The sequence below is a fragment of the Triplophysa dalaica genome, chromosome 22 (assembly GCF_015846415.1).
Source record: "Triplophysa dalaica isolate WHDGS20190420 chromosome 22, ASM1584641v1, whole genome shotgun sequence".
NCBI lineage: Eukaryota > Metazoa > Chordata > Actinopteri > Cypriniformes > Nemacheilidae > Triplophysa > Triplophysa dalaica.
In genome coordinates, this window is record NC_079563.1 from 14355891 (window position 1) to 14375786 (window position 19896).

At 39.1% G+C, this 19896-nt stretch overlaps 3 protein-coding genes across 6 annotated transcripts in view; 1 reads left to right on the top strand and 2 right to left on the bottom strand.

Annotated features, from left to right (window-relative positions):
- Positions 1–59: 59 nt before the first annotated feature.
- kctd7 (potassium channel tetramerization domain containing 7) lies at positions 60–6003 on the bottom strand. Its single transcript, XM_056735767.1, has 4 exons — positions 5592–6003; positions 3376–3545; positions 2140–2318; positions 60–1983 (listed from the first exon to the last, which is right to left on the bottom strand). The coding sequence occupies exons 1-4, from the start codon at positions 5883–5885 to the stop codon at positions 1607–1609; spliced, it is 1020 nt and encodes a 339-aa protein (XP_056591745.1). The 5' UTR covers positions 5886–6003; the 3' UTR covers positions 60–1606.
- Positions 6004–7042: 1039 nt separating this feature from the next.
- LOC130412046 (uncharacterized) lies at positions 7043–8975 on the top strand. The gene has a single exon (XM_056737145.1). The coding sequence runs from the start codon at positions 7063–7065 to the stop codon at positions 8104–8106; it is 1044 nt and encodes a 347-aa protein (XP_056593123.1). The 5' UTR covers positions 7043–7062; the 3' UTR covers positions 8107–8975.
- An 873-nt stretch (positions 8976–9848) lies between these two features.
- cux1a (cut-like homeobox 1a) overlaps positions 9849–19896 on the bottom strand; it is a 104115-nt gene continuing 94067 nt past the window's right edge. For all 4 annotated transcript variants that reach the window (XM_056737140.1, XM_056737139.1, XM_056737142.1 and 1 more), the window contains 3 exons: positions 18818–19006; positions 14942–15242; positions 9849–14750 (listed from right to left, as the gene is read on the bottom strand). In XM_056737140.1, coding sequence (XP_056593118.1) covers positions 14279–14750; positions 14942–15242; positions 18818–19006 — 962 coding nt within the window. In that variant the 3' untranslated portion in view covers positions 9849–14278. The remainder of the gene's footprint in view (positions 14751–14941; positions 15243–18817; positions 19007–19896) is intronic.

The window sequence follows — 19896 nt, forward strand, 5'->3', positions numbered from 1 at the left end:
TTTATGATTCTGTTTGTGTATAATAGATTATTAAAGTATCATATTATTAATGGCAAAATATATGGTTTATTATTAGCACAATATCGTAAGTACATTAATGCAATACAAACAGTATTCACCAAATGTACAACAGAGTACAAGTATCAGTTGAGCAACACAAAGTAAACTGGGCAAGACAGTAAACCCCAGTTAGGATTATCAAATGCATTTGATTTGAGATGTTCTGCTGCGAAAACCCTCTCCAAGAGCTCATGCGTCTTCACGTGGCCTTCACAGCTCTCACAGTACATAAAAATCACATATTTTTAGTAAACAAAATCACAAATGTGACCCTGGATCATAAAACCGGTCTTAAGTAGGATGGGAACATTAGCTAAAAATACATTCTATGGGCCAACTTTTTTTTTCTTTTTTTGCCAAAAATCATTAGGATTTTAAGTAAAGATCATGTTCCATGAAGATATTTGGTTAATTTCATACAGTAAATAAATAAAAACTTTATTTTTGTGAGTAGATTGCCTGCTACAGAGCCTCTGATTAAACAGTTGTATCTCCGCCAGACACTTTCCTATCATAACAAACCACACATCAATAGAAAGCTTAATTATTCAGCTTTCAGGTGATGTAAAGATCTCAATTTCGAAAAATGTACCTATGTCCAGGGTCACAAATAATTCAAATGTATATGCTGTTGCAGAGGGCTATGGCTATAAAAAGCAAAGACAGCTATTGGCGGCAGAAAGTAAGTCTCAGAAGTAATATAAATACAATAAAGTGGCTAACAGTCTTTTCGTATTATTTTAATATACTTCAATATAATTCATATTCAGTACATTCAATATCTAGTGCATCGTATCCTAAATACAATATATCTGGTAATCTATTTTGGACTCTCTTTTGAAAACTGTTTTATTTATTTAGTTAAATAACCTTGGTTTAAACCAAAACCTTGACGTATGGCAGATTTTAGAAGGCCTTGTGTGAAGCTTGGTGTGGTTGTCTTGTATTTATTGTCGTTTTTATCTGTTGGAAATCTACAGGACTTCTAAAATAAGGTTCTTCATATTAAATTAAAACAATTTAGTAAAAATCACTGTATGTAAATACTGTGTGGGGGGGACCGTCATGAACACAACACAAGAAAGGACAGACCTGTAATCTGAGTCCAGTTGATTGATTCTACAGAATCAGATTGTTAATACATTCATTGCACATCTTACATGGAAACTTTGCAGAGATTTTATATTTAAAAACACCGTGTCACATAATATAACTTTCTCTGAGCATGATTCCAGAAAACCCTTTAAACTACAACTGCACAAAACCATTACAAGTAGGGTTTGTTTTAAATAAAGCTAAACAAGTACTTGCAAAACTAAGAGATCAGAACAGCTGCCGAAAAAGTAAATTTGGGTTGAAACCACCGTTCCACAGCGAGCCATCAACCTCCATCTCCATCACACACTTGTCATTCTTTTTGCACACTGGACAAGGATTCGAGAACGCTGCTGGTTTCACTAAGACAGTAGCACACATCACATGTGCTCAAAGCTTGTGCGTCTTAGTTTTTGGCAAAAGAGGCAAGACCTCCAAACATACCACCCTTTCACCACCAGGTGATTTTAAACTCATAGATTGGCCGTTTGCAGTAGTAGTGGTTAATAAGGTGTTTGTCACAAACGCCGATGCACTGCTGGTCTGCGGTGATCCCACGTTCTGCCAAGTCGCTCACTATGCAATGAAGAAGGTCATAAACATCTGCCACAGCCTCCCAGGGCCCAAACGACACATCCACATCACAATGGTGCTCGAACAGCTTGGCCTCACTCTCAGAGCGCTCAAACCGTAGTGAGTTGAACAGCGGCCTTTCATAAGGGGTGATGGGCATCTCCTCCTTGTACACGCAGATCTTCAGCTTTGCGAAGCGGGCCTTTCGCTGCATGGCGCGAAGTTTTGCGATCTCCACAATGTGCTCTAAATTTTCTGGATTGAGGAGGGACAAAATTGAACACTGTTTGTTTTGGCTATTTTGCATTTGTAGTGGGTCATGCTGATCAAATAAAGTTGAAATATAAAACTTGCTTTGGAAAAAAGCGTAATTCAAAATGTAAATATAATTGAGAAACTGGTTTATATTACCTTTGTAATTCGGCAAGAGATCAAGAAAGGCCGTCCGTACTTTCTCTCCAGTAAGTGGCTGTGTATCTTCCAGGGTTTCCAAAAGAGGTCCGATGGCATAGTACTGAGCTTCTCTGTGTACAGCACGAACTCGGTCCCTCGGAGGCAGCTCACCCTCTCGCAAAAAATTCAGAATATCGCTGAAGTCAGAGAAGCAAACAAAGCATATTTTCATCTGGCCTTCATGGTTCTAATCATAAACTTCAGCAGTTTTTCTATCACTGGTGTAACATAGTTGTACCTCATTAAATAACATAATCAGTGGGCGTATAAATGATATGTATTAAATGTATAAGTATGTATGAAATTAAATGTAGTGTAATGCATATAAACTGAGTGACAGTGACGTCATGAAAAAAGTGAGGTAACGGAAGAACGATGTTGTTGATGAACACCCTTGGACAATAAATGAAAGCTACAAGGTTTGAAAAAAGGGAGAAAGAAGAGAGATAAGGAGGAGACAATGAGCTAAGACTTTCATAAAGTTCAAGTAAGTCTGCAGGGTCTAAGCAAGGGGAAACAGGGATTGAATTGTGGCGTTCGTGACTGGATAGCACCACCAACACTGAAGAAAACCGAGGGTCCACAAATTGGCCCAGAGAAAGACAGTGGGGTGAAAGCTAGACAGAGAGGAAAGGGACCATAGGTGGCACTGGCAGGCTGCTTGAAAGACTTTTCCCTATTATAACAGGCCAAGGAAGCCTCCCTTCTGAATGTGACGGCGGGGTGTTGTCCGATTGGGGCAGGGAAGTCCGTTTTTATCTATTCATCCACACGTGTTTGTTGCTGTCCTTGTGCTTCGTAACAGCTATATATTTTTTCACCCAATGTCAAATGCTACTCGTGGTTATTTTTAAAGGTTCACTTATGTGAACAGGGCATGTATTAAGAGCTTACGCATAACTTGTGCTGTTATAACTTGAACTATGAATTGTTTGCTGTGAATTTTTTGGTAGTTGCCAATTATATGGGACAACTAATGTATGTTATTGAGAAGAAAACTATGACAAATCTTTTAATAAAGAGTACTGTACTTCTCAGGAAACAGATTCCTAAAGTGGATCACATGTAATGCATTGAAGAAAAAAAGACAAACAGAAGCTACATTCTGATAAAGAAATTGTTTGCTTAGTATATTTAGTTCCCTTAGGGAAGAGCACTAACTCTAATCAGATATTCACGTATCTAATCACTAACCCAAAATTTGCTCCATCTCGGTCGATGAAATATCGCCCCTCTGCATCACGAGGAATGTAGTGGCGACCGCTAAACATGGCAGCCAGCATAGTGTCCTCAAAACGTCGCAGAGTGGAGAGCCGGGTGGTGAAATATGTTCCTCCTACGTTAAGGGGAATAACCTCAGGGAACTATGGAGGAAAGGGAGATTTTTTATCACTGTGCCTATTTTTAATAGCAACAGCCTGTGCCTTTTACATAATGTCCATCAGATACATTTTACAAATAATATACACTGCAATCTTTAAGAAATCTCTTAACATTCTTGGTGGAAATACACTCAGAATCCAAATCAACCATGCTAAATAGACTCATTGGATTCATAGTGGATGTTCATAGCTCAATGACAAAATGTTAAATGCGGTTTCATTAGTTAGTGACTTTGGATAAAAGCATCTGCTAAAAAATGAATGTAAATGGATCAGACAAATGCATAAATGTAAATGGATCTGCCCTCAGGAAAACAACTGATTGTTTAATGGTTTTATCTGTAATAAAACAATCATAACCACAAATTGTCTATGGTCTTACCACCATAACTATAATTTATCCATGGCATTTGTTGCAAAACTTATCAACAACAAAAAAGAAAACCTCAACGAAACAAACAGATTTGTGTTATGGTAATACAAATGGTAACCAATCTGCCAAAAATCTGGTTATTACACTTTAGCTATAATAAACCGCGTCTAATTTACTTAAGACTGCCTGTTTATTTTCTATATTCTATTGTAAGCCTAAAGTTAAAATATCCTTCCGTATTCTTGCTAGGTCATGCTGTGTTCATCGTTGGGACATTTCACATGGGCCTCCCAAGTTCCAAAACATAAGGGCCCGTTTCAATAAGGAGGTTCAACCAAAAGTTAAAATGTAGTCTCATTAGATTTAGACCGAGTTGGAAAACTTTGAGTTTTTGTTTTCAGAGCAGATGATTTGTGTTTGTTCTATCATCTCTGGGTAGGCTTACCTTGAGTTAAGCACTTTGCACCACAACTACGACAAGCCATGATCAATGGAGCTCCGCTATAACGATTTACCATGGCAACGGCAGCAAAAAAAGCAACATTGCAGTGCTCTAGTGACCAGTGTGAGATGTCATGGTGTATAGGACACTTGTTAGGGTGTCAGACTTCTGTGTAAAAATCAGGATCAGTGGTGCCAACCCTGCTCGGAGCAGATTTGGGTAGGAATGGCTGCATGTCTAAACTAATTGTTTATTATCTTTATCGCTTAATTTCTGCATTTATGTCTGTATATATTCTTTATTTATTCATGCACTTCATTTTACCTTATTAAGTAATTTCGTATCTTCCATAGAAAACAACAATTTGTGAGAACATGTTAGGGAAAGAATATGCTCTGATGTAATACACGGCCACGATGGTCGATGTTATTGATGTAAGAACAGATAAGATATATTGTGATATATCCAATTCACTGTAAAAGAAAAATAATTTTAATAAAAAATGCACAGGGAAATGACCAAATTCCGCTCGGGTCCTAAATATTTCTCCTGGAATCAAAGTACATCCGTATGAATTAATGCAGCCTCTTTGCATACAGGATCCTCTATAAAAGCACAAATGACATTTTCGTCGCCGAGATGTGTGCCATGAATGACTATAAATGAATGAATGAATGAATGAATGAATGAATGAGGTACACCACTTGCACTTTAAAAACGCGAAGGAGATCGAAAGACCAGGTTAGGTTCATAGAGTTACTATGGTTACTAAATCTGAGTACCTATCTTTTAAAAACGGGGTTGGTCTACCCCACTTCCTCGAGTTTGACATACTTCACATTCTCAAACGGAAGTTTCCCTCATTTCAGGGTGAATGTACTCAAGAGTTTTCACTAAACCTCCTTTCTGAAACAGGCCCTAGGTCAATCCCACCGTGCAATGTTTTGATAGTCGTGAGACATGAACCAATCAGAAAGGACATTCATCCGCCCACTAGTATAAAGAACCAATCAAATTGAAGCACACGGGAAGAGAAAACTCGCTTAACTAGCTGAGCTGATGTCTCAACCGAATACATACATTTATAAAGTACAACACGATGTGGTACTCAGATGATTTAACCAATGCTGTGAAAAGATTACATTAAACTTTCTGTAAAATAAACATGTTCATGATAAAAATAGCACATCCTCTGTAAGGTTTAGGGATTTACCTCCTCAGGTGCCTCTAAAGTGCCAAGAGACCTCCCTAGGTTTAGATTAGGGACAGGTATGGCTGGTTTGCGATACTCCTCATCCCCGGGGATCGCTCCCGACATATCATCTTCCTCTTTTTCGGTGTCGCTCGCAGCCGAAAATACCACCATCACTCTGGGCTGAGGGACCGTCCGCCCCTCCTGCGCGAACCTCCTCACCCGTGATGTTGCCATTTGGATCGGACTTGCTGCGCTAAAGGAAAGCGGAGGCGGTTCTCCGTTCGGGGTTTCGCCAGCTCCATTATGCTGCATGCACAAACCAACCAACACTAGTCGTTATAAAGGCGTAGACAGCGATACACACAGAGACTGTCTGCTGCGATTGTTGTGATGCCAAGCTTGTGTACAGGAGAAGGGGGTGTGGTCTTTGTGCTGGTCAGGTGGATGCATGCGAGCTGAGAAGCACATACGCAAATTGCGCAGGCTAGTGCGCATTGCTGCGCATGCTAGTGTGCTCCGCTGTAGGCGTAAACTGAAAGAGATTTACAAACGTGCGTAACTTGTGCATACGTAGCTTATCAGGGTTTAGTTTTAAAGTGGACTTTTGAACTTGTATAAATTAAATTGTATGATATTTATTTTGTTACGAAACGTATTGTTTGTTTGTTTTATTAATTGTGAACGCCATTCTAGCATCTCAGGCTATATGGCGAGTACCATGATCCACACAAGTCTGATCTATAAACAACTCGATCCATACACATCTAGGGTTACAGAACGTATTCATTTTAGCGTCATTCTAATCATTTTAACAATACAATTGTTACATAATGGCAAAAATGCACAGAAAATGTCCCGAAATAATACAATCTGATGTTGAGGTGTGAGGTCAATATATAATTAATTGAAAATTAGAAACTAACTGCCAGAATGTATTTGATTTTAGCATCAAAATATCCCTTTGTATTTATTTGAAGATCCGAGTCTGTGTTTTCGGCACAAAACCGTATGGATGTAATTGTGTATAGCCTAAATAATGTACAGTTCTATTAAAGTAAAGTAAAAAATACAGTATTTATTGAAAGAGGATTATGCTCAATTATATGATCTCTTTAAAAATAAGTAAAACAGCATTTTTAAACCAGTCAAAATATTCAATTTGACTTGAAAATGGGTAGAAAGATTTCAGTCGTGACCATATAAGGACAGTTCATAGCCACTCAGGAATGTCACAGTCTACTTTATATGATTTTCCCAATCCTTCAGTAAATAATTTGCATTAACAGTACAATCTACAGTCTCTGTACAGAAGGTTACGTAATTTTAATGACGTTACACTAACACGAACACTCAGCCAATCCCTTACACGGAAACAGTATCATCACGCGCCATTGGCCAGTTCCGAGCGACCCGCAAAGAAGCGTGCTTTTAATTGGTCGATTTGCCGTTCGCTAGTAAGGCCGGTTGTGTTTTCCTTGATCTCTGCGCAATGGCGGAGGTCAGACTGCGGTGCGGGAGACAAGCTTACAAGTTTATAAAACCCTCGTATTTATCGCTTTTGGATAAAGTGGGTAAACCGGTCTTAAAGGCAGGTTATGTTGCAGCATTAAATCATTCACCGCAGTTTTGTGCAGCTCATAATAATCGCGTTGCGCGCGATCAAGGATCGGGTTTGAAGACACCCCAAGAGAAATCATCTGACATCTTTAAATCGCCATTGGACTTCCTTAGCGATACTATTTATGGAAATACGTGGAGTGACTGCATTAAATTGGGGATTAAAGCAGATGCCATAACTCCAGTTCTCGTGTTCTCGCGTTTAAAAACACACGTAAGGCGTCCTCTCCTGCGTGGCAGTGCTGGCTATCCCTTTACAAGGAGATCCATCCATGCACAGACACACTATGGACTTCCACGTGCTCGTTTAGGGCACTTCACGTCTTTCTCAAGGGCTTATAGTAGAACACAGAATAATGACAGCACAGGACCGCTGCACAAATCGAAGACTGCCTACTATGACATTCTCGAGGTGTCTCCGACAGCCACTCACACGCAAATCAAGACTGCTTACTATAAACAGTCCTTCATATATCACCCGGACAGAAACGCAGGGAGCGGGGAAGCCACGTTTCACTTCTCTCAGATCAGCGAGGCGTACAACGTGCTCGGTAATAAAGCGTTGAGAAGGAAATACGACCGTGGGATTCTGAGTGTAGCTGACCTCACAGGCTCCAGCAGACCCACCGAAAGTGAGAGAACAGCGTCATCGTCTGGTCAAACGACCCAAGGCCGACGCTCTTCATCGGTCGCGGTCGACCAGGACAAGATCTTTGACTTTGACGCTTTCATCAGAGCGCACTATGGAGAACAACTGCAGAGAGAGAAGGAGCTGCGCCAACGCAGGGAGGAGATCCTTAGGAAGCAGAAGGCGAAGTATGATGATGTGGAACTGGGCAGAATGAAGGAGTTTGCTGTAGGGATGCTTCTGGTGATGGCCATGGCAATCGTGTTTACTATGAGGTCTAGCAATTGATTAATGCGAATGGATGCTTGAGGTGGATCTGTCACCTCATTTTGTCAATTGAATGTGCAAACACACTATTTTATGGGATGGACTTGATCATATCATTATTAAAACCGAGCTTTGCAAGATCATCATGGTAACCATAGTTTCTGCCCAAATATCATTACTACTGCTGTATGACTATGAGATCATACCAACTAATCTATCTTTGTAGGCCGTTATTTATTTTCAGTAAGTAATTTTGTTGCGAATACTTGTTTCCCTTCGATTAACTGGTATTTAGGTGAAAAAAGGGAATAATTTAATTTAAGGAGGCAAATGAATAGACACATTTGGTTGTTTAATGACTGCATTTGTAAGTGTGGGCCTTGCCTCAGTGGTTAAATGCTTGTATTCATAGGAATGATTTATGTTCTTCAGAAAATGAGGTTATGGCTGGTGAGCACAGATGGCAGTATTTTGCACATGGCATCTGGGTAAAGACTCGCAAAGTTCTGGTGTTTATTTGACTGGACAGTTCTGTCAATCTAAACTTGTTAGGCTTTGGTAAAACTGACATATTGTGTACAAAATAGACATCAATCACTTTACAATTAAGGTTTAATGTATTACTTTGATGAATGAAGGAAAGAGGTGGTTGGGTAATGGTTCAGTAATAGGCTGCTAAAACAAATGTTAATCATAATTAAAAAATATATAATTTAGGGTTGAATCCCAAATTATAGCCTATGACTGTAAATGGAGAATTGATGGGAGTACAACAATGCCTCATCAGTACAGACCTTGTAAAGAAACTGTGCCTTCCGATTGTTTAAATACATAGATGAATATGTATTCTATGGATGTAAAAATACAATTATAAAAAAGATAGTATCTTTGTTCTATTTGTTTAATACAGAGACTTCAGCTGTGGAAAAAATTAATAGATAACTAGTTTTGCATTAAAGGGATACTTTACCCAAAAACGAAAATTCTGTCATCATTTACTCACCTTCGAGTTGCTCCAAATCTGTGTACATTTCATTGTTCCGATGAACACTGAGAAAGATATTTGGAAGAATGCTTATAACCAGACAGATCCTCCCCATTGACCACCATAATAGGAAAAATACAATGGTAGTCAAAAAGAACTGTTTGCTGTCCTACATTCTTCATAATGTCTTCTTTTGTGTTTAACAGACCTACAATGGGAGTCAATGGGAGGGGGGATCTGTCTGGTTATAAGCATTCTTTCTAATTGTTTTTATTTATACAGATTTGGAACCATTTGAAGGTGAGTGAATGGTGACAGAATGCAGATCAGTCTTATCTATCATAAATTCATGTTTAAACAAAAATATGTGTTAACGTTAGTATTTTATTGTTTAATCATGAATATGAACTTGTTGTATTTGCTGTATTCAAGATCTGCCAACATTATGTTTTTGTTATTTTTACAAAAAAATAATAATAAATGCAAATACATTTTTTCCATTTTGGAATTTTGGAGAAATGTTCACTGGGCAAACAAAACATTTTCTAAAAATAGAATATTCAGATTTTTTTTAAATAAATGCCTGCAATTTTTTTCAACGGCTGTATACAACCATACGTAGCTAGCACACGCTTCTTCATCTTGGGTTTATATTTCTGATATCTACTGACACCAGAAATACTCAAATAAATGCAAAATACAGTGGAGTTGTGTTTGTACAAAAGATATTTACTTCAGTTAATACACCTATGGTGGTAATGAGGAATAATAATAATAATGAATTTCAAACAGTGATATTGCTTTTTTTCATTTTGGATTAGAACTGTAACAGCGCTGGGAACAGAATACAAGGCTACATGAAGATACACAAAGGAAAAAACAACCAAACTAAATACATATCAAGAGAACAAAGTGGAAGAGTCTTTATTCAGTTAATGGAGGTTTCAGCTCCATCGTGTGGTTCAAAACCATGACACATAGAAAAATAAACCATACAACTGTTGTTAGCAGGTGTAAGAGGGGAAAGTGTCACAGACAAGCTAATGGACGAAAGGGCTGTGCTAAACCAAGTTTCTACCTGAGCTTTGAGAGACCTAAGGAGAATCTATTGTATACCAGCTTTGTTGGGAGCTGCCATTCCTGTTCGATACAAGGCTTCATATTACCCATATACAGCATTCAGAGCAACAACAGAGAGAGATATGAATGTCAAGACCAAGACATCCCATTGGTCGAAATGAATCGTAACTTTTGTAAAAGTGTTGCTCCTGCTGGGAACCACTGAACAGATGTATCGTGCTAGCCTCAAATGTAACACATTTTACAAACGTTTGAAAAGAAATGTCCATCTGGGATACAATGAAACAAACTGTATCTGTTCAAAACATATTGTCTCAGGTGAAGAAAGAACATACTGTCTCAGGAAGTGATGTAAGTGTGCGGGAATAAACGAGGTAACAATTATGACATCACTACCGAACTAAGCTACGGACGAATATCTACATTAATGCTACTTGTGACTACCAATGTAATATCGATAAGGATGATCTTTTTTTGTTTCTTCGTTTTCGTTTTTTCTTTTTTCGTTTTTTTCTTAGAAATCATATAAACGTGCTGTCTGTGCAGTTGCAAGTCGATGTGTTTAGTTATCTGCAATACTTTCCATAGAAAAATATTTGCAAAAAGAAGCAGAGAAAAGTGCTGGACATCTGAATTGAGAATCGTTTTCGGAAACTCGTGTTATTTCTAAGTGTTTCATGCCATGATATCAACAATAACGATACGTTTCAGTGAAAACGTTTCCAAACAACAAATCAATGTGACGGATGTAAAAAGCAGCCTTAATATAGACCAGATTTAAATGTGCTCCTTGAAGTTCTTTTTTTCTTTTCTGTGTTCAATTAAAATCACATGGTTATGATCAGAAAAGAGACTTTAAAAGTCTGTTTTGACAATTTGGTCCACACTTCAGTGTACAAATCAATTCAATACTTCCACATGCTAAACCCACCTCTTTAGCGGAGAACTTGCTGTTTAAATACGAAATGACATACAGAATGGCTAGAAAGGGTTAAAAAGAAATGATTCGGGACGAATAAAGATGACAATATTTTAGTCAAAATTCCCACTGTAAAAACGTTGGTTTTTAGAACCAAGCCTGAATCCTGGGACAGCTGTTTTCTCTTAGATAAAACAATACACACACACCATAAAAGTACAGAATATTATGACCTGAGACTAGATGAGACCTTATTATCAACTTGCTGGCTAAATTGCAAAAATGTGGTATGATCTGACACGGGATATTTCCAATCTGCGTACAATACTTATTTGGAATGAAAAAGACGCAAAGAGTTTTCATTGAAGGCACTCCAATGTTAGACGTGGAGAAAGTTTGAGAAACAGTCACGGGCTTTCGTATGTTTCCTTAAAAACATTGGTTCGTGTAACTCTGTGCTTTTTTAGGTCTAAAAGAGACAAATTTGATTTAATCTTTCATTGGCACACAACAAAGAAGGCCAAAGGTAGTTTTAAGCCGTCGTTTTCCGAAATTCACCGGCGCAAAGTTCATCAAACATCAAGTGAATTTCATTCCTACTAAAAAATGTCAGATTTCTCAAAGGTGCAGCTCAGAGCGACAGCTATTTTCAGTGACGTCAACTACCAGTTGTTCACTGGCTCATTGTAGCGACTAAGCTTGATTGCGATAATAAACGTAATCTCAGAGCGTTTGCAGGTTATACCTGAAAACCAAATTCAAGAGCATCAATTACGAGTGAATACAGCCAAACGCAATTCATCTTGAATTGTCATCTTTAAAGTCTTCTTCTATTAAAACATCTAAAAGCGTACTACTTAAATCATTAATGCGACACATATAGTTCTGCTTTCTTCGTCAACGTAGTAACTGTGTTCATCCAGCTCAATGACAGTTGAGTAAAATATACGAAAACACAAATCAAAATGATAATCTTCAGAATTAATCAATAGACATGTATCAAAAGTACATCATTTAAATGTAATCCAATACTGCCGGCAGTCTATTTGTCTAAAAATATGTAACCTGACCTTTTATAGTCCCTTCCATTACAAAAAAAAGAGCACGTATAACAATATAAGACATCAATATGTAAAAGACAGCATCTATAAATAAGCAAACCACACCAAACAAATGAACAAAAACAAACAAAAGAGAATCTACCATTAGTTTTTTCTTACGTGTGTAAATAAAAAGAAATTAAATGTGATATGCTGTAGGACTGCTAAATAGCTTAGGGAGGTGAGGAGGTGTTTGTTTCCACAGCCTGTGGCGAGTAGTAGTAATATACAAATATAGATCGCTCTAGTCACACACATACACACATACACACACAAACACCCCCACACTCTGATTTGTACACAGACGCGCACGTGGCACCATCATCTTACAGAAAACCAACTGCATATGAACGCACACAAGAGCGAGCAAATTTCCAAAATCGCAGAGTGCTGAGTCTTCGCTGCGCCTCCTGGTGGCGAGATGGCAGGTCTACGTGCGTATGGCAACACTTCCGATTCCACCTCTAGCTAACGTTCAAGCTTTTCGACTTAATTCACGCATGTCATTTTTTCTTCGCGTGTCAAACAATAACAAGAATGGAAAAGTCTCAGAGTTCTCGTCGTGAGTAAAGAAAACAAACAAAACGTGTCCATTTCGCTCAAGGTGTGACGTGAAATTGGTCGCGCTTTTCCAGTCGTTTGGAGGGTAAATGCGTATCGTGAACACACTTGGTTACGTCTCGGGGCGAAAGCTTCGGCGGGTGAAGGGTGAATGAAGAAGCTGGTGAAAAACCTGAAGTTTAGAGTTTGTACTAGAGCGAGCGGTAGGTTGGCTTTCCCTGCACGCTCGGCGTCCTGTACCCTGGCGCTGAGGACCAACCCATACAGTGCAGTGGCCCACGGCCACACCACAGAATTAAAATGAGACACTGGATAAGAATTGTAATTCTATGGGCCAAACCACCCAACTTGGCTAGAGGTCTCTGATGTACGGTTCTATTATAAGAGGATAAAAATCCGGCTTGCTCATTCTCTTTAAAAAATATCTCGTCAGGAATATTTACTCAAAGTACTGTACAAATCCTTTGTTCACTATTTCTGTCTTTGTTTTGGCCTAAAATGACGTTTAATAAACAAGACCTCCGGCCAGCTTAAAAACGTAAGCCGAGGAGGAGATTAAAGCTATGGAAAAATAAACAAACGCTACCCTTACAAGAGACCTAAATAACGATAAAATTGACACTGAGCTATTTTTTTACGTTAGCTATTACGAAATTCCTCCAACCTCACATCAGGACCGTTTTATCGACGTTACGCTAAAATGAATTTCGTGTGGATTCTTAATCAGGATTCTGGATAAATATTGTTTGTTTTTAACGTGTTTTTTGTAGCATTATCTTTTCCTTTTAGGCTCACCAAAAGGTGTGTTGTAAAATTAAAAGGAGTGCTGTTTAGAGTCAATCGACTGTGCAATCTCTTGGTGGCAACTTAATTGCTATAAAAAGGATTTTCTTCTCTCCTTAGAGAAGTTTTTTTTCCGAACTGTGAAAATAATGCTGGTTCCATTACAATGGAATCCATCACGTACTAGAGTTGCATAGCCATTGGATGGCCTCCTCATGGGTAGGAAGGGAGAGGCGGGTGGGGCGGTGCCCCCGAGTTCCTTCTAGCCAACACTTGCTTTTAAAATGCTTGACTTTTGGTTTGTAACCGCTTAAAACTAGTCTCAAAACTAGTAGAAGTTTACGTGATACAAAAGAGGAAACCCCCAAAAGTCTTGAGAACTGATAAATTATTGTAACAGTTTTTCAGCTTGTTGGTGAGGTCGCCTCTATGAGACACAGAGGCGACGTGATATAGTGTGTATTTTTTTACGACTGTCGCCAGTCTTGAGAAGATTTTGTGAGAACGCTCCCTCTCCTGTGCTTTCAGTTTTGTGTCTGTTCTTCACCATTAGCCAATGGCGTCACAGTCCTGTGGCCAGCAGGACCGTTAAGTGCTTCACAAAAACAAAACAAACAGATTAAAACTCGTTTCCTTTTTTCGATTCTTGTCCTGTCTTTGAGAGCCCGTACAGTAAATATAAAACCCTCGGGTTCACTGGTGAAATGCGTGCACCAGGCTTGGCCAGTGAGGGACATAGTGAGAGGAAAAACATCACAAAGCCTTTCAGAACTCCCATTCGTGAGGCTCGTCGCGGTTTGCCGCTTTCTCCAGCCGGTGGATGATGTTGTTGAGATTGGCTGCTTTTTTCTTGCGTAGGCTGCTGTCCTTTGGATTTCGGAGAGGGACCGCGGAGGCGGACGTCACGGAGGCGGATGTCACGGATGACGAATCAGGTATGCCGAACAGGCTGTCTATTAGGCCGCCTCTCGGCCTGCTGGTGCCCGAGGCGCTCGGGAACTCTCCCTCTCCGTCTTCATCTCGGTGGCTGAGGCCGGGACTCTCCATTAGGCCCTTGCGTTCCTCTGACCCGGATGATCCGCCGGGTCGACCCTCCGCGGTGCTGTCGGACTCTGTGCCGTCGCAGCTATTCTCTCCCTCGCCGCCAGACTTCATGCGGGGCCGCACTGAGGGGGACCCGCCTTCACCAGCCGCAGCCTGGATCTCTTCGATAAAAAGTTCTCTTCGAATACGAGATCTGCAGAGGGACAAGAATGATACCAATTCTCAAACATTTTTATGAATTTTTGATGCTTTTCAGTAGCCTTGAGTAGCCCCGCCCACTATGAAATCTCATTGATCCAAAATCCCGCTCCACATTACTGTACATAAACCACTAAACACGATGTTCTGATTGACTATAACTATATCACTACACTCTCATGATACCTGTAGTTGTGGAACCAGTTGATGACGGTGCTGGTTTTGAGGTTGAGCTGGCTCGCTAACTCCTCGATGGTTTTAGGAGAGGGGTAAGGCTTCTGCTGGTAGGCTCTTTTCAGAGCTTCCTTCTCTTCTGGAGCCAAAACTACGCGGGGTTTCTTCAGATGGGGCTGCTGCTGCTGCTGCTGCTGATGCTGCTGCGACAGGTGCTGTGGACTGGCCCCTTGAGTGAGGTCACTTCCTGACAGACCACCCGCATCCAGCGAATGACTCTCACCGATGGAACTGTGGCGCCTCTTCATGTAAGCTGGAAGACACATATTGATAAACATAACAGTTGTAAATATCGGAAAGATAAACACAAATATGGCAAACAATGACAAAGACGCAAGTGTATTGACAAACAATAAAAATATGTGTATCATTAGCAAAACCAGATATCCTGTTTTTATTATGTTAGTTAGCTGTAGTTTAAAGTTATTATTTAGTCAAAGCAACCCAACTGGAGTTTGATCGATATTACTTGGAATCAGTGTTGGGCAAGTTACTCGTAGTTACTTATTACATATTCAATAGTGTAATTAGATTACTGTACAAACTCCCTAAAAAAGTATTTAATAAGTAATTGTATTTAAACTACATGCATAAAACCAGATCAAATAAAAGTTCAGGATATGTTATAAGATCTAGAGCAGCCAGTAGAGGGCAGTCTCTGATAAATAATAATATTATTGCTTTTTTACTCAAAAGGCCTTTATAAAAGCAGTCCTAAACATTAGCTCAAACAGAAACACAAAATATATATATAAAAAATATATATATATTTTTTAAATGACACATGTAAATATATAAATTATAAGTATTACTTTTATCATGTTCATTAATTTTACTCGTAAGAAAAATCGTAATAATTATTAATTCATCTCTGATTAAAACTAATATTAGTGCTTCTATAAACCAGTTTTACACATTGGCTCTAAACAGAAACACAGCTTAAAGATCTTAAATTATTTATTTACTTGTACTAAAAGATGATTAATATATTTAAAACCAGATAAAAATAGGTCAATTTTATCAATTTATTAATGTAGTTTTTATGTATCTATTTTTAAATAAGGCTTCTCCAAGGGGAATTTATGATAAGAGACTAAGCTTATTTCATTGTAGAGAAAGTTCACACCAATATATTTTTTTATGATTCACTTCATGTCAAACCTGTATGATTTTCTTCTACCAAACACAAAATAAGTTATTTTGAAGCATGTTGATAGCTAAACAACACTGAACCCCCATTGACTTCCATTTCATGGACACAAAACCATACAAAAATATATTCTTTAGTGCTCCACACAGCATCACAGGTTTTGAACGTAATATATAAAAAAAAAAAATGATGACCATATTTTTTTATTATTTTTGCGAACTATCCTTTCAAATATTAAACAAATTTACAAATAAAAGCCCTGTTTTAAGTAGAAATAATGTTTCCATAAATAAATAACCATTATTAAATGCCTTGTAAACTTCAATAGAGTGCACATGAAAAGCACATTACAGCTAACTACACCGAGCCGTGTGTGAAATCTGTCATTTCCATCGCATTTCAGGATCTGTTGAAAAACAGCTATCGGGCATCAGCAATGCTAAAAGATTTCGCTAGTGGCCAAAACTCTCACAATAGGGGCCAAGCAAGGCTAATTTGCTTTGTGCCGATAGCCAGCGCCGAGGTCAAATTCATACTCTATTCTAAAAAGCCAGAGAGAAAAACAGGGATGTGGAGAGAGACAGAGCGCAAAGCCGTTGCTTTCCGTCGGCGGCAAGCGAACAATGAGCTCAAGGGCTGCGTGGCCGAGCCCGTGTCGTTTTAACATCCCGAGTTTTACCCTCTCCGTACACGCACGCACTGAGAATCCTGACTCACAAAGAATCCGTCGTCGTCATCCTCACCCAGGGAGCACCAGTAATGTCACTTTTAGCCCGAGAGGAGTGTTAAACAGGCCTAATGACTCCAGGAATGTTCACTTGGCCTACTGAAAGCTCGGAGGCTGGCAGGCCCGGCGCTGGGTGCAGTGGACTTTAAGTAAGCCGGCCCCACAGAGCCACAGCCTGTCACAGCCGATCACAGAACTGACATCTCCCACCCTCATCAATACAGACAGCGGCGAGGCGAGCAGCCTCACAGAGCATGTGCGGCCCATTCGGCAGCCAGAGGACACATCTGGACTATTAAAGAGGCAAAAAAGAGCAATCAAACAGTCCCCATCAGCTCTGCCTCCGCCCGACCAGCTCCTCTTCAGCATCTCGTACATCTCTACACATTAAAGAGATGCGTGCTGACGAGAGGCAGCTGAAAGATTGTTTTTCCCAAACTCTGTCGCTGGAATAAATAATGGATAAACACAAACAATAACAGTTACGGTGTGTAGATACGGACACGTGCGAGTTTAGCGTTCTGGGCACTGATGTTCTGCAACAGTTCTGTAGAATGTTTTTGTTTTTAAATTTTGTTACAATTATATTAAATTCTCTGGAGGTCGAAAGCTAGGTTTGTGGTCAGTAGTCCCCGAAAGGGATGTCCAACCTTGACTTTCTTTGCCTTTTATTCAAAGATATTATTAAAGATGTATTAAAAACTTACATTTTTGCATGGAGTATAAATGGATTTTTGAGAAAACATTAGGACGCTTGGCAAAAAATGGCATGCATGCGCAAAGCTTATTTTATCACGGCCCAGGAGAATGACTGCATTAGTCAAAACCAAGAAAGAATCAACAAAATATGAATAACTGAACGCAAATTATTAATGATATTATTAATAATAAATGCTTATTTTCTGTCAACTGTTTGTTTCTTCTGTGCTTTTCTTGTGTATTATAATACAGTCCATATTCTATGATACTATGCACATTTTTCCAATAAAAACAAACATTCCTTTAACCAAGTTGTACCATACTTTTTATTTATATATTGATGATTTAATCCTGAAGGATCATTAAAAACAAATACAGTGAAAAATGACCTATGGACATTAATTTTGCTCACTATTGTATAACTGAATTTAATATGTTTGTTAGCAATCACATCCAGAATAAACGTTTGTGTTTACATAATATATGTCTGCTTACTGTGAATATTAATTTTGTATTAATAAACACAAAAACACACATACATGTATTTATATATATATATGGGGAAATATTCTGATGTTTTTATTTATATTTACCAATAATTGAAATTATAAATAAACATTTATACATTTAAAAAAAATCTTAAATATAAACATGTATGTGCTTGTGTTTATAAATACAAAAGCAATATGCACAGAACACAGACATATATTATGTAAACATTAACTTTTATTCTGGATGCGATTTATCGCGATTAATCATTTGACCGTCCTAGTCACCAAAAAGGACATTATCCAGTCCCCTGATTCCTGGTTTTGGGATCAACAGGTTAAAGAGGGCAGAGCAGAGACAATGTTCAAAGAACCGTCCTAGCACCATTCCAAAGAACAAGATGTTGAATAAGACCATTCCAAGACAAACTCGGACCAACATGAGCACCATGCACGGCTCAAAATATCCGACCGTCTACAAGTCTTGCTTCACAGCTCCGGCGTCAAGCTATTGTTTAAAAAAAGCAGAAAGGACACCGAATTCTTTCTTACAAGCAATAAAAAACCATTCCTCGCCAGACAGCTGGCTTTCCAACGTCCCAAAAAAGAACTGGCAACTAAACAAGCACTAACCAAAGTGTGAACCGCCTTAATAAACGCTGAAATAAAAACATTAAAGAAACAACGCAGACAATTAAAAACAGGTGTTTGTTGATGTGTGGCCAGATGACAGCAGATGTCTCGAGAGCAGAGAAATGAACTACCTTTCTTTTCCATCCTTTTCATATCCATGAGTTTCTCCACGTTCCGCGGGTCGCCCAACCAGAGCTGCATGCGAACAAACGGCTCTCGACCCTTAAGGCTGAGCTTGTGCCAGGGTTTGGGTCGAGCCAGCAGATCAGACACGGAGCCCTGTGTCAAACCCAAGATGCTCTCACCGAAAAGACGCTGACCTGCAAACACAGATAAACAAACCTCTTGGTTAAGATAGCAGCACACCAGCATCCCTGTCCAAATTCACACGCGCTGGTGATCATCTTGGCTGGTCTTTTTTAAGTCTTTATTTATTCTGGTTTACCAGCATGAACTGCATTAAATAATCAATTTTTTTGTTGCACTACGCTGTCAAAGTTTGATCAAACAGTGTGCTGATTTTGCTTTTAACCTTCAAGGCAAAGGGGTTTCAAACAGCTTTTAACTTCTGCGTAAGCTTTCAATGATTTTCTTTTACCATAAATATAAAAGCAACCCAAATTCCCCTGACAGCATACGGGATCCTGAGATGCTCAAAATGGAAATGTTCCCCAGAGTAAAACAAACGCCCGAGATCCCCGAAGATTACTTCTCCTTCTCCCGAAGACTCGTATAAATACAGCTGTCTTTACATTTTCAACCGTATACAGGTCAATTCCACTACAGAGCATAACAAATCTTTGATGCTCCCGAGACGGAATCGCATTGAGAAATGAGAAAGTGAGAGATGAAAGAGTCTATCGTCGATGCAATAATCCAAATTCTCCTAAACCTGAGCAACATTAAAGCAAAAAAAGACTCTAGAAAAGTTCACAAAGACATCCGAAGCTAGATGAGCTGGAATGCTGCGAGGGAAACATTAGGACGATGGTCAGCGGGAGTTGAAACAAGCGGTGAAGGAGAAAGTGGCAACGTCCAGCGTGACATTCCCATTCGACCTCTCATTAATTACGGGAGGGACATCGAGACAGTCAACGTTAAGCGCAACATGTCCTCCACTTCGCCTTTTGTGTGCAAAGACACAACTACAGGAACTGTTACACACCTACAAAAACTGAACACAGTATGAACTTCAGAAAATTCTGTCATC

Coding starts and splice junctions, on each gene's coding strand:
- LOC130412046 (XM_056737145.1), top strand. CDS start 7,063: ATGGCGGAGGTCAGACTGCGGTGCGGGAGACAAGCTTACAAGTTTATA.
- kctd7 (XM_056735767.1), bottom strand. CDS start 5,885: ATGCAGCATAATGGAGCTGGCGAAACCCCGAACGGAGAACCGCCTCCG. Junction 3,546..5,591: donor CTTTAGAGGCACCTGAGGAG/GTAAATCCCTAA, acceptor TTTCCTCCATAG/TTCCCTGAGGTTATTCCCCT. Junction 1,984..2,139: donor TCTCTTGCCGAATTACAAAG/GTAATATAAACC, acceptor TCCTCAATCCAG/AAAATTTAGAGCACATTGTG.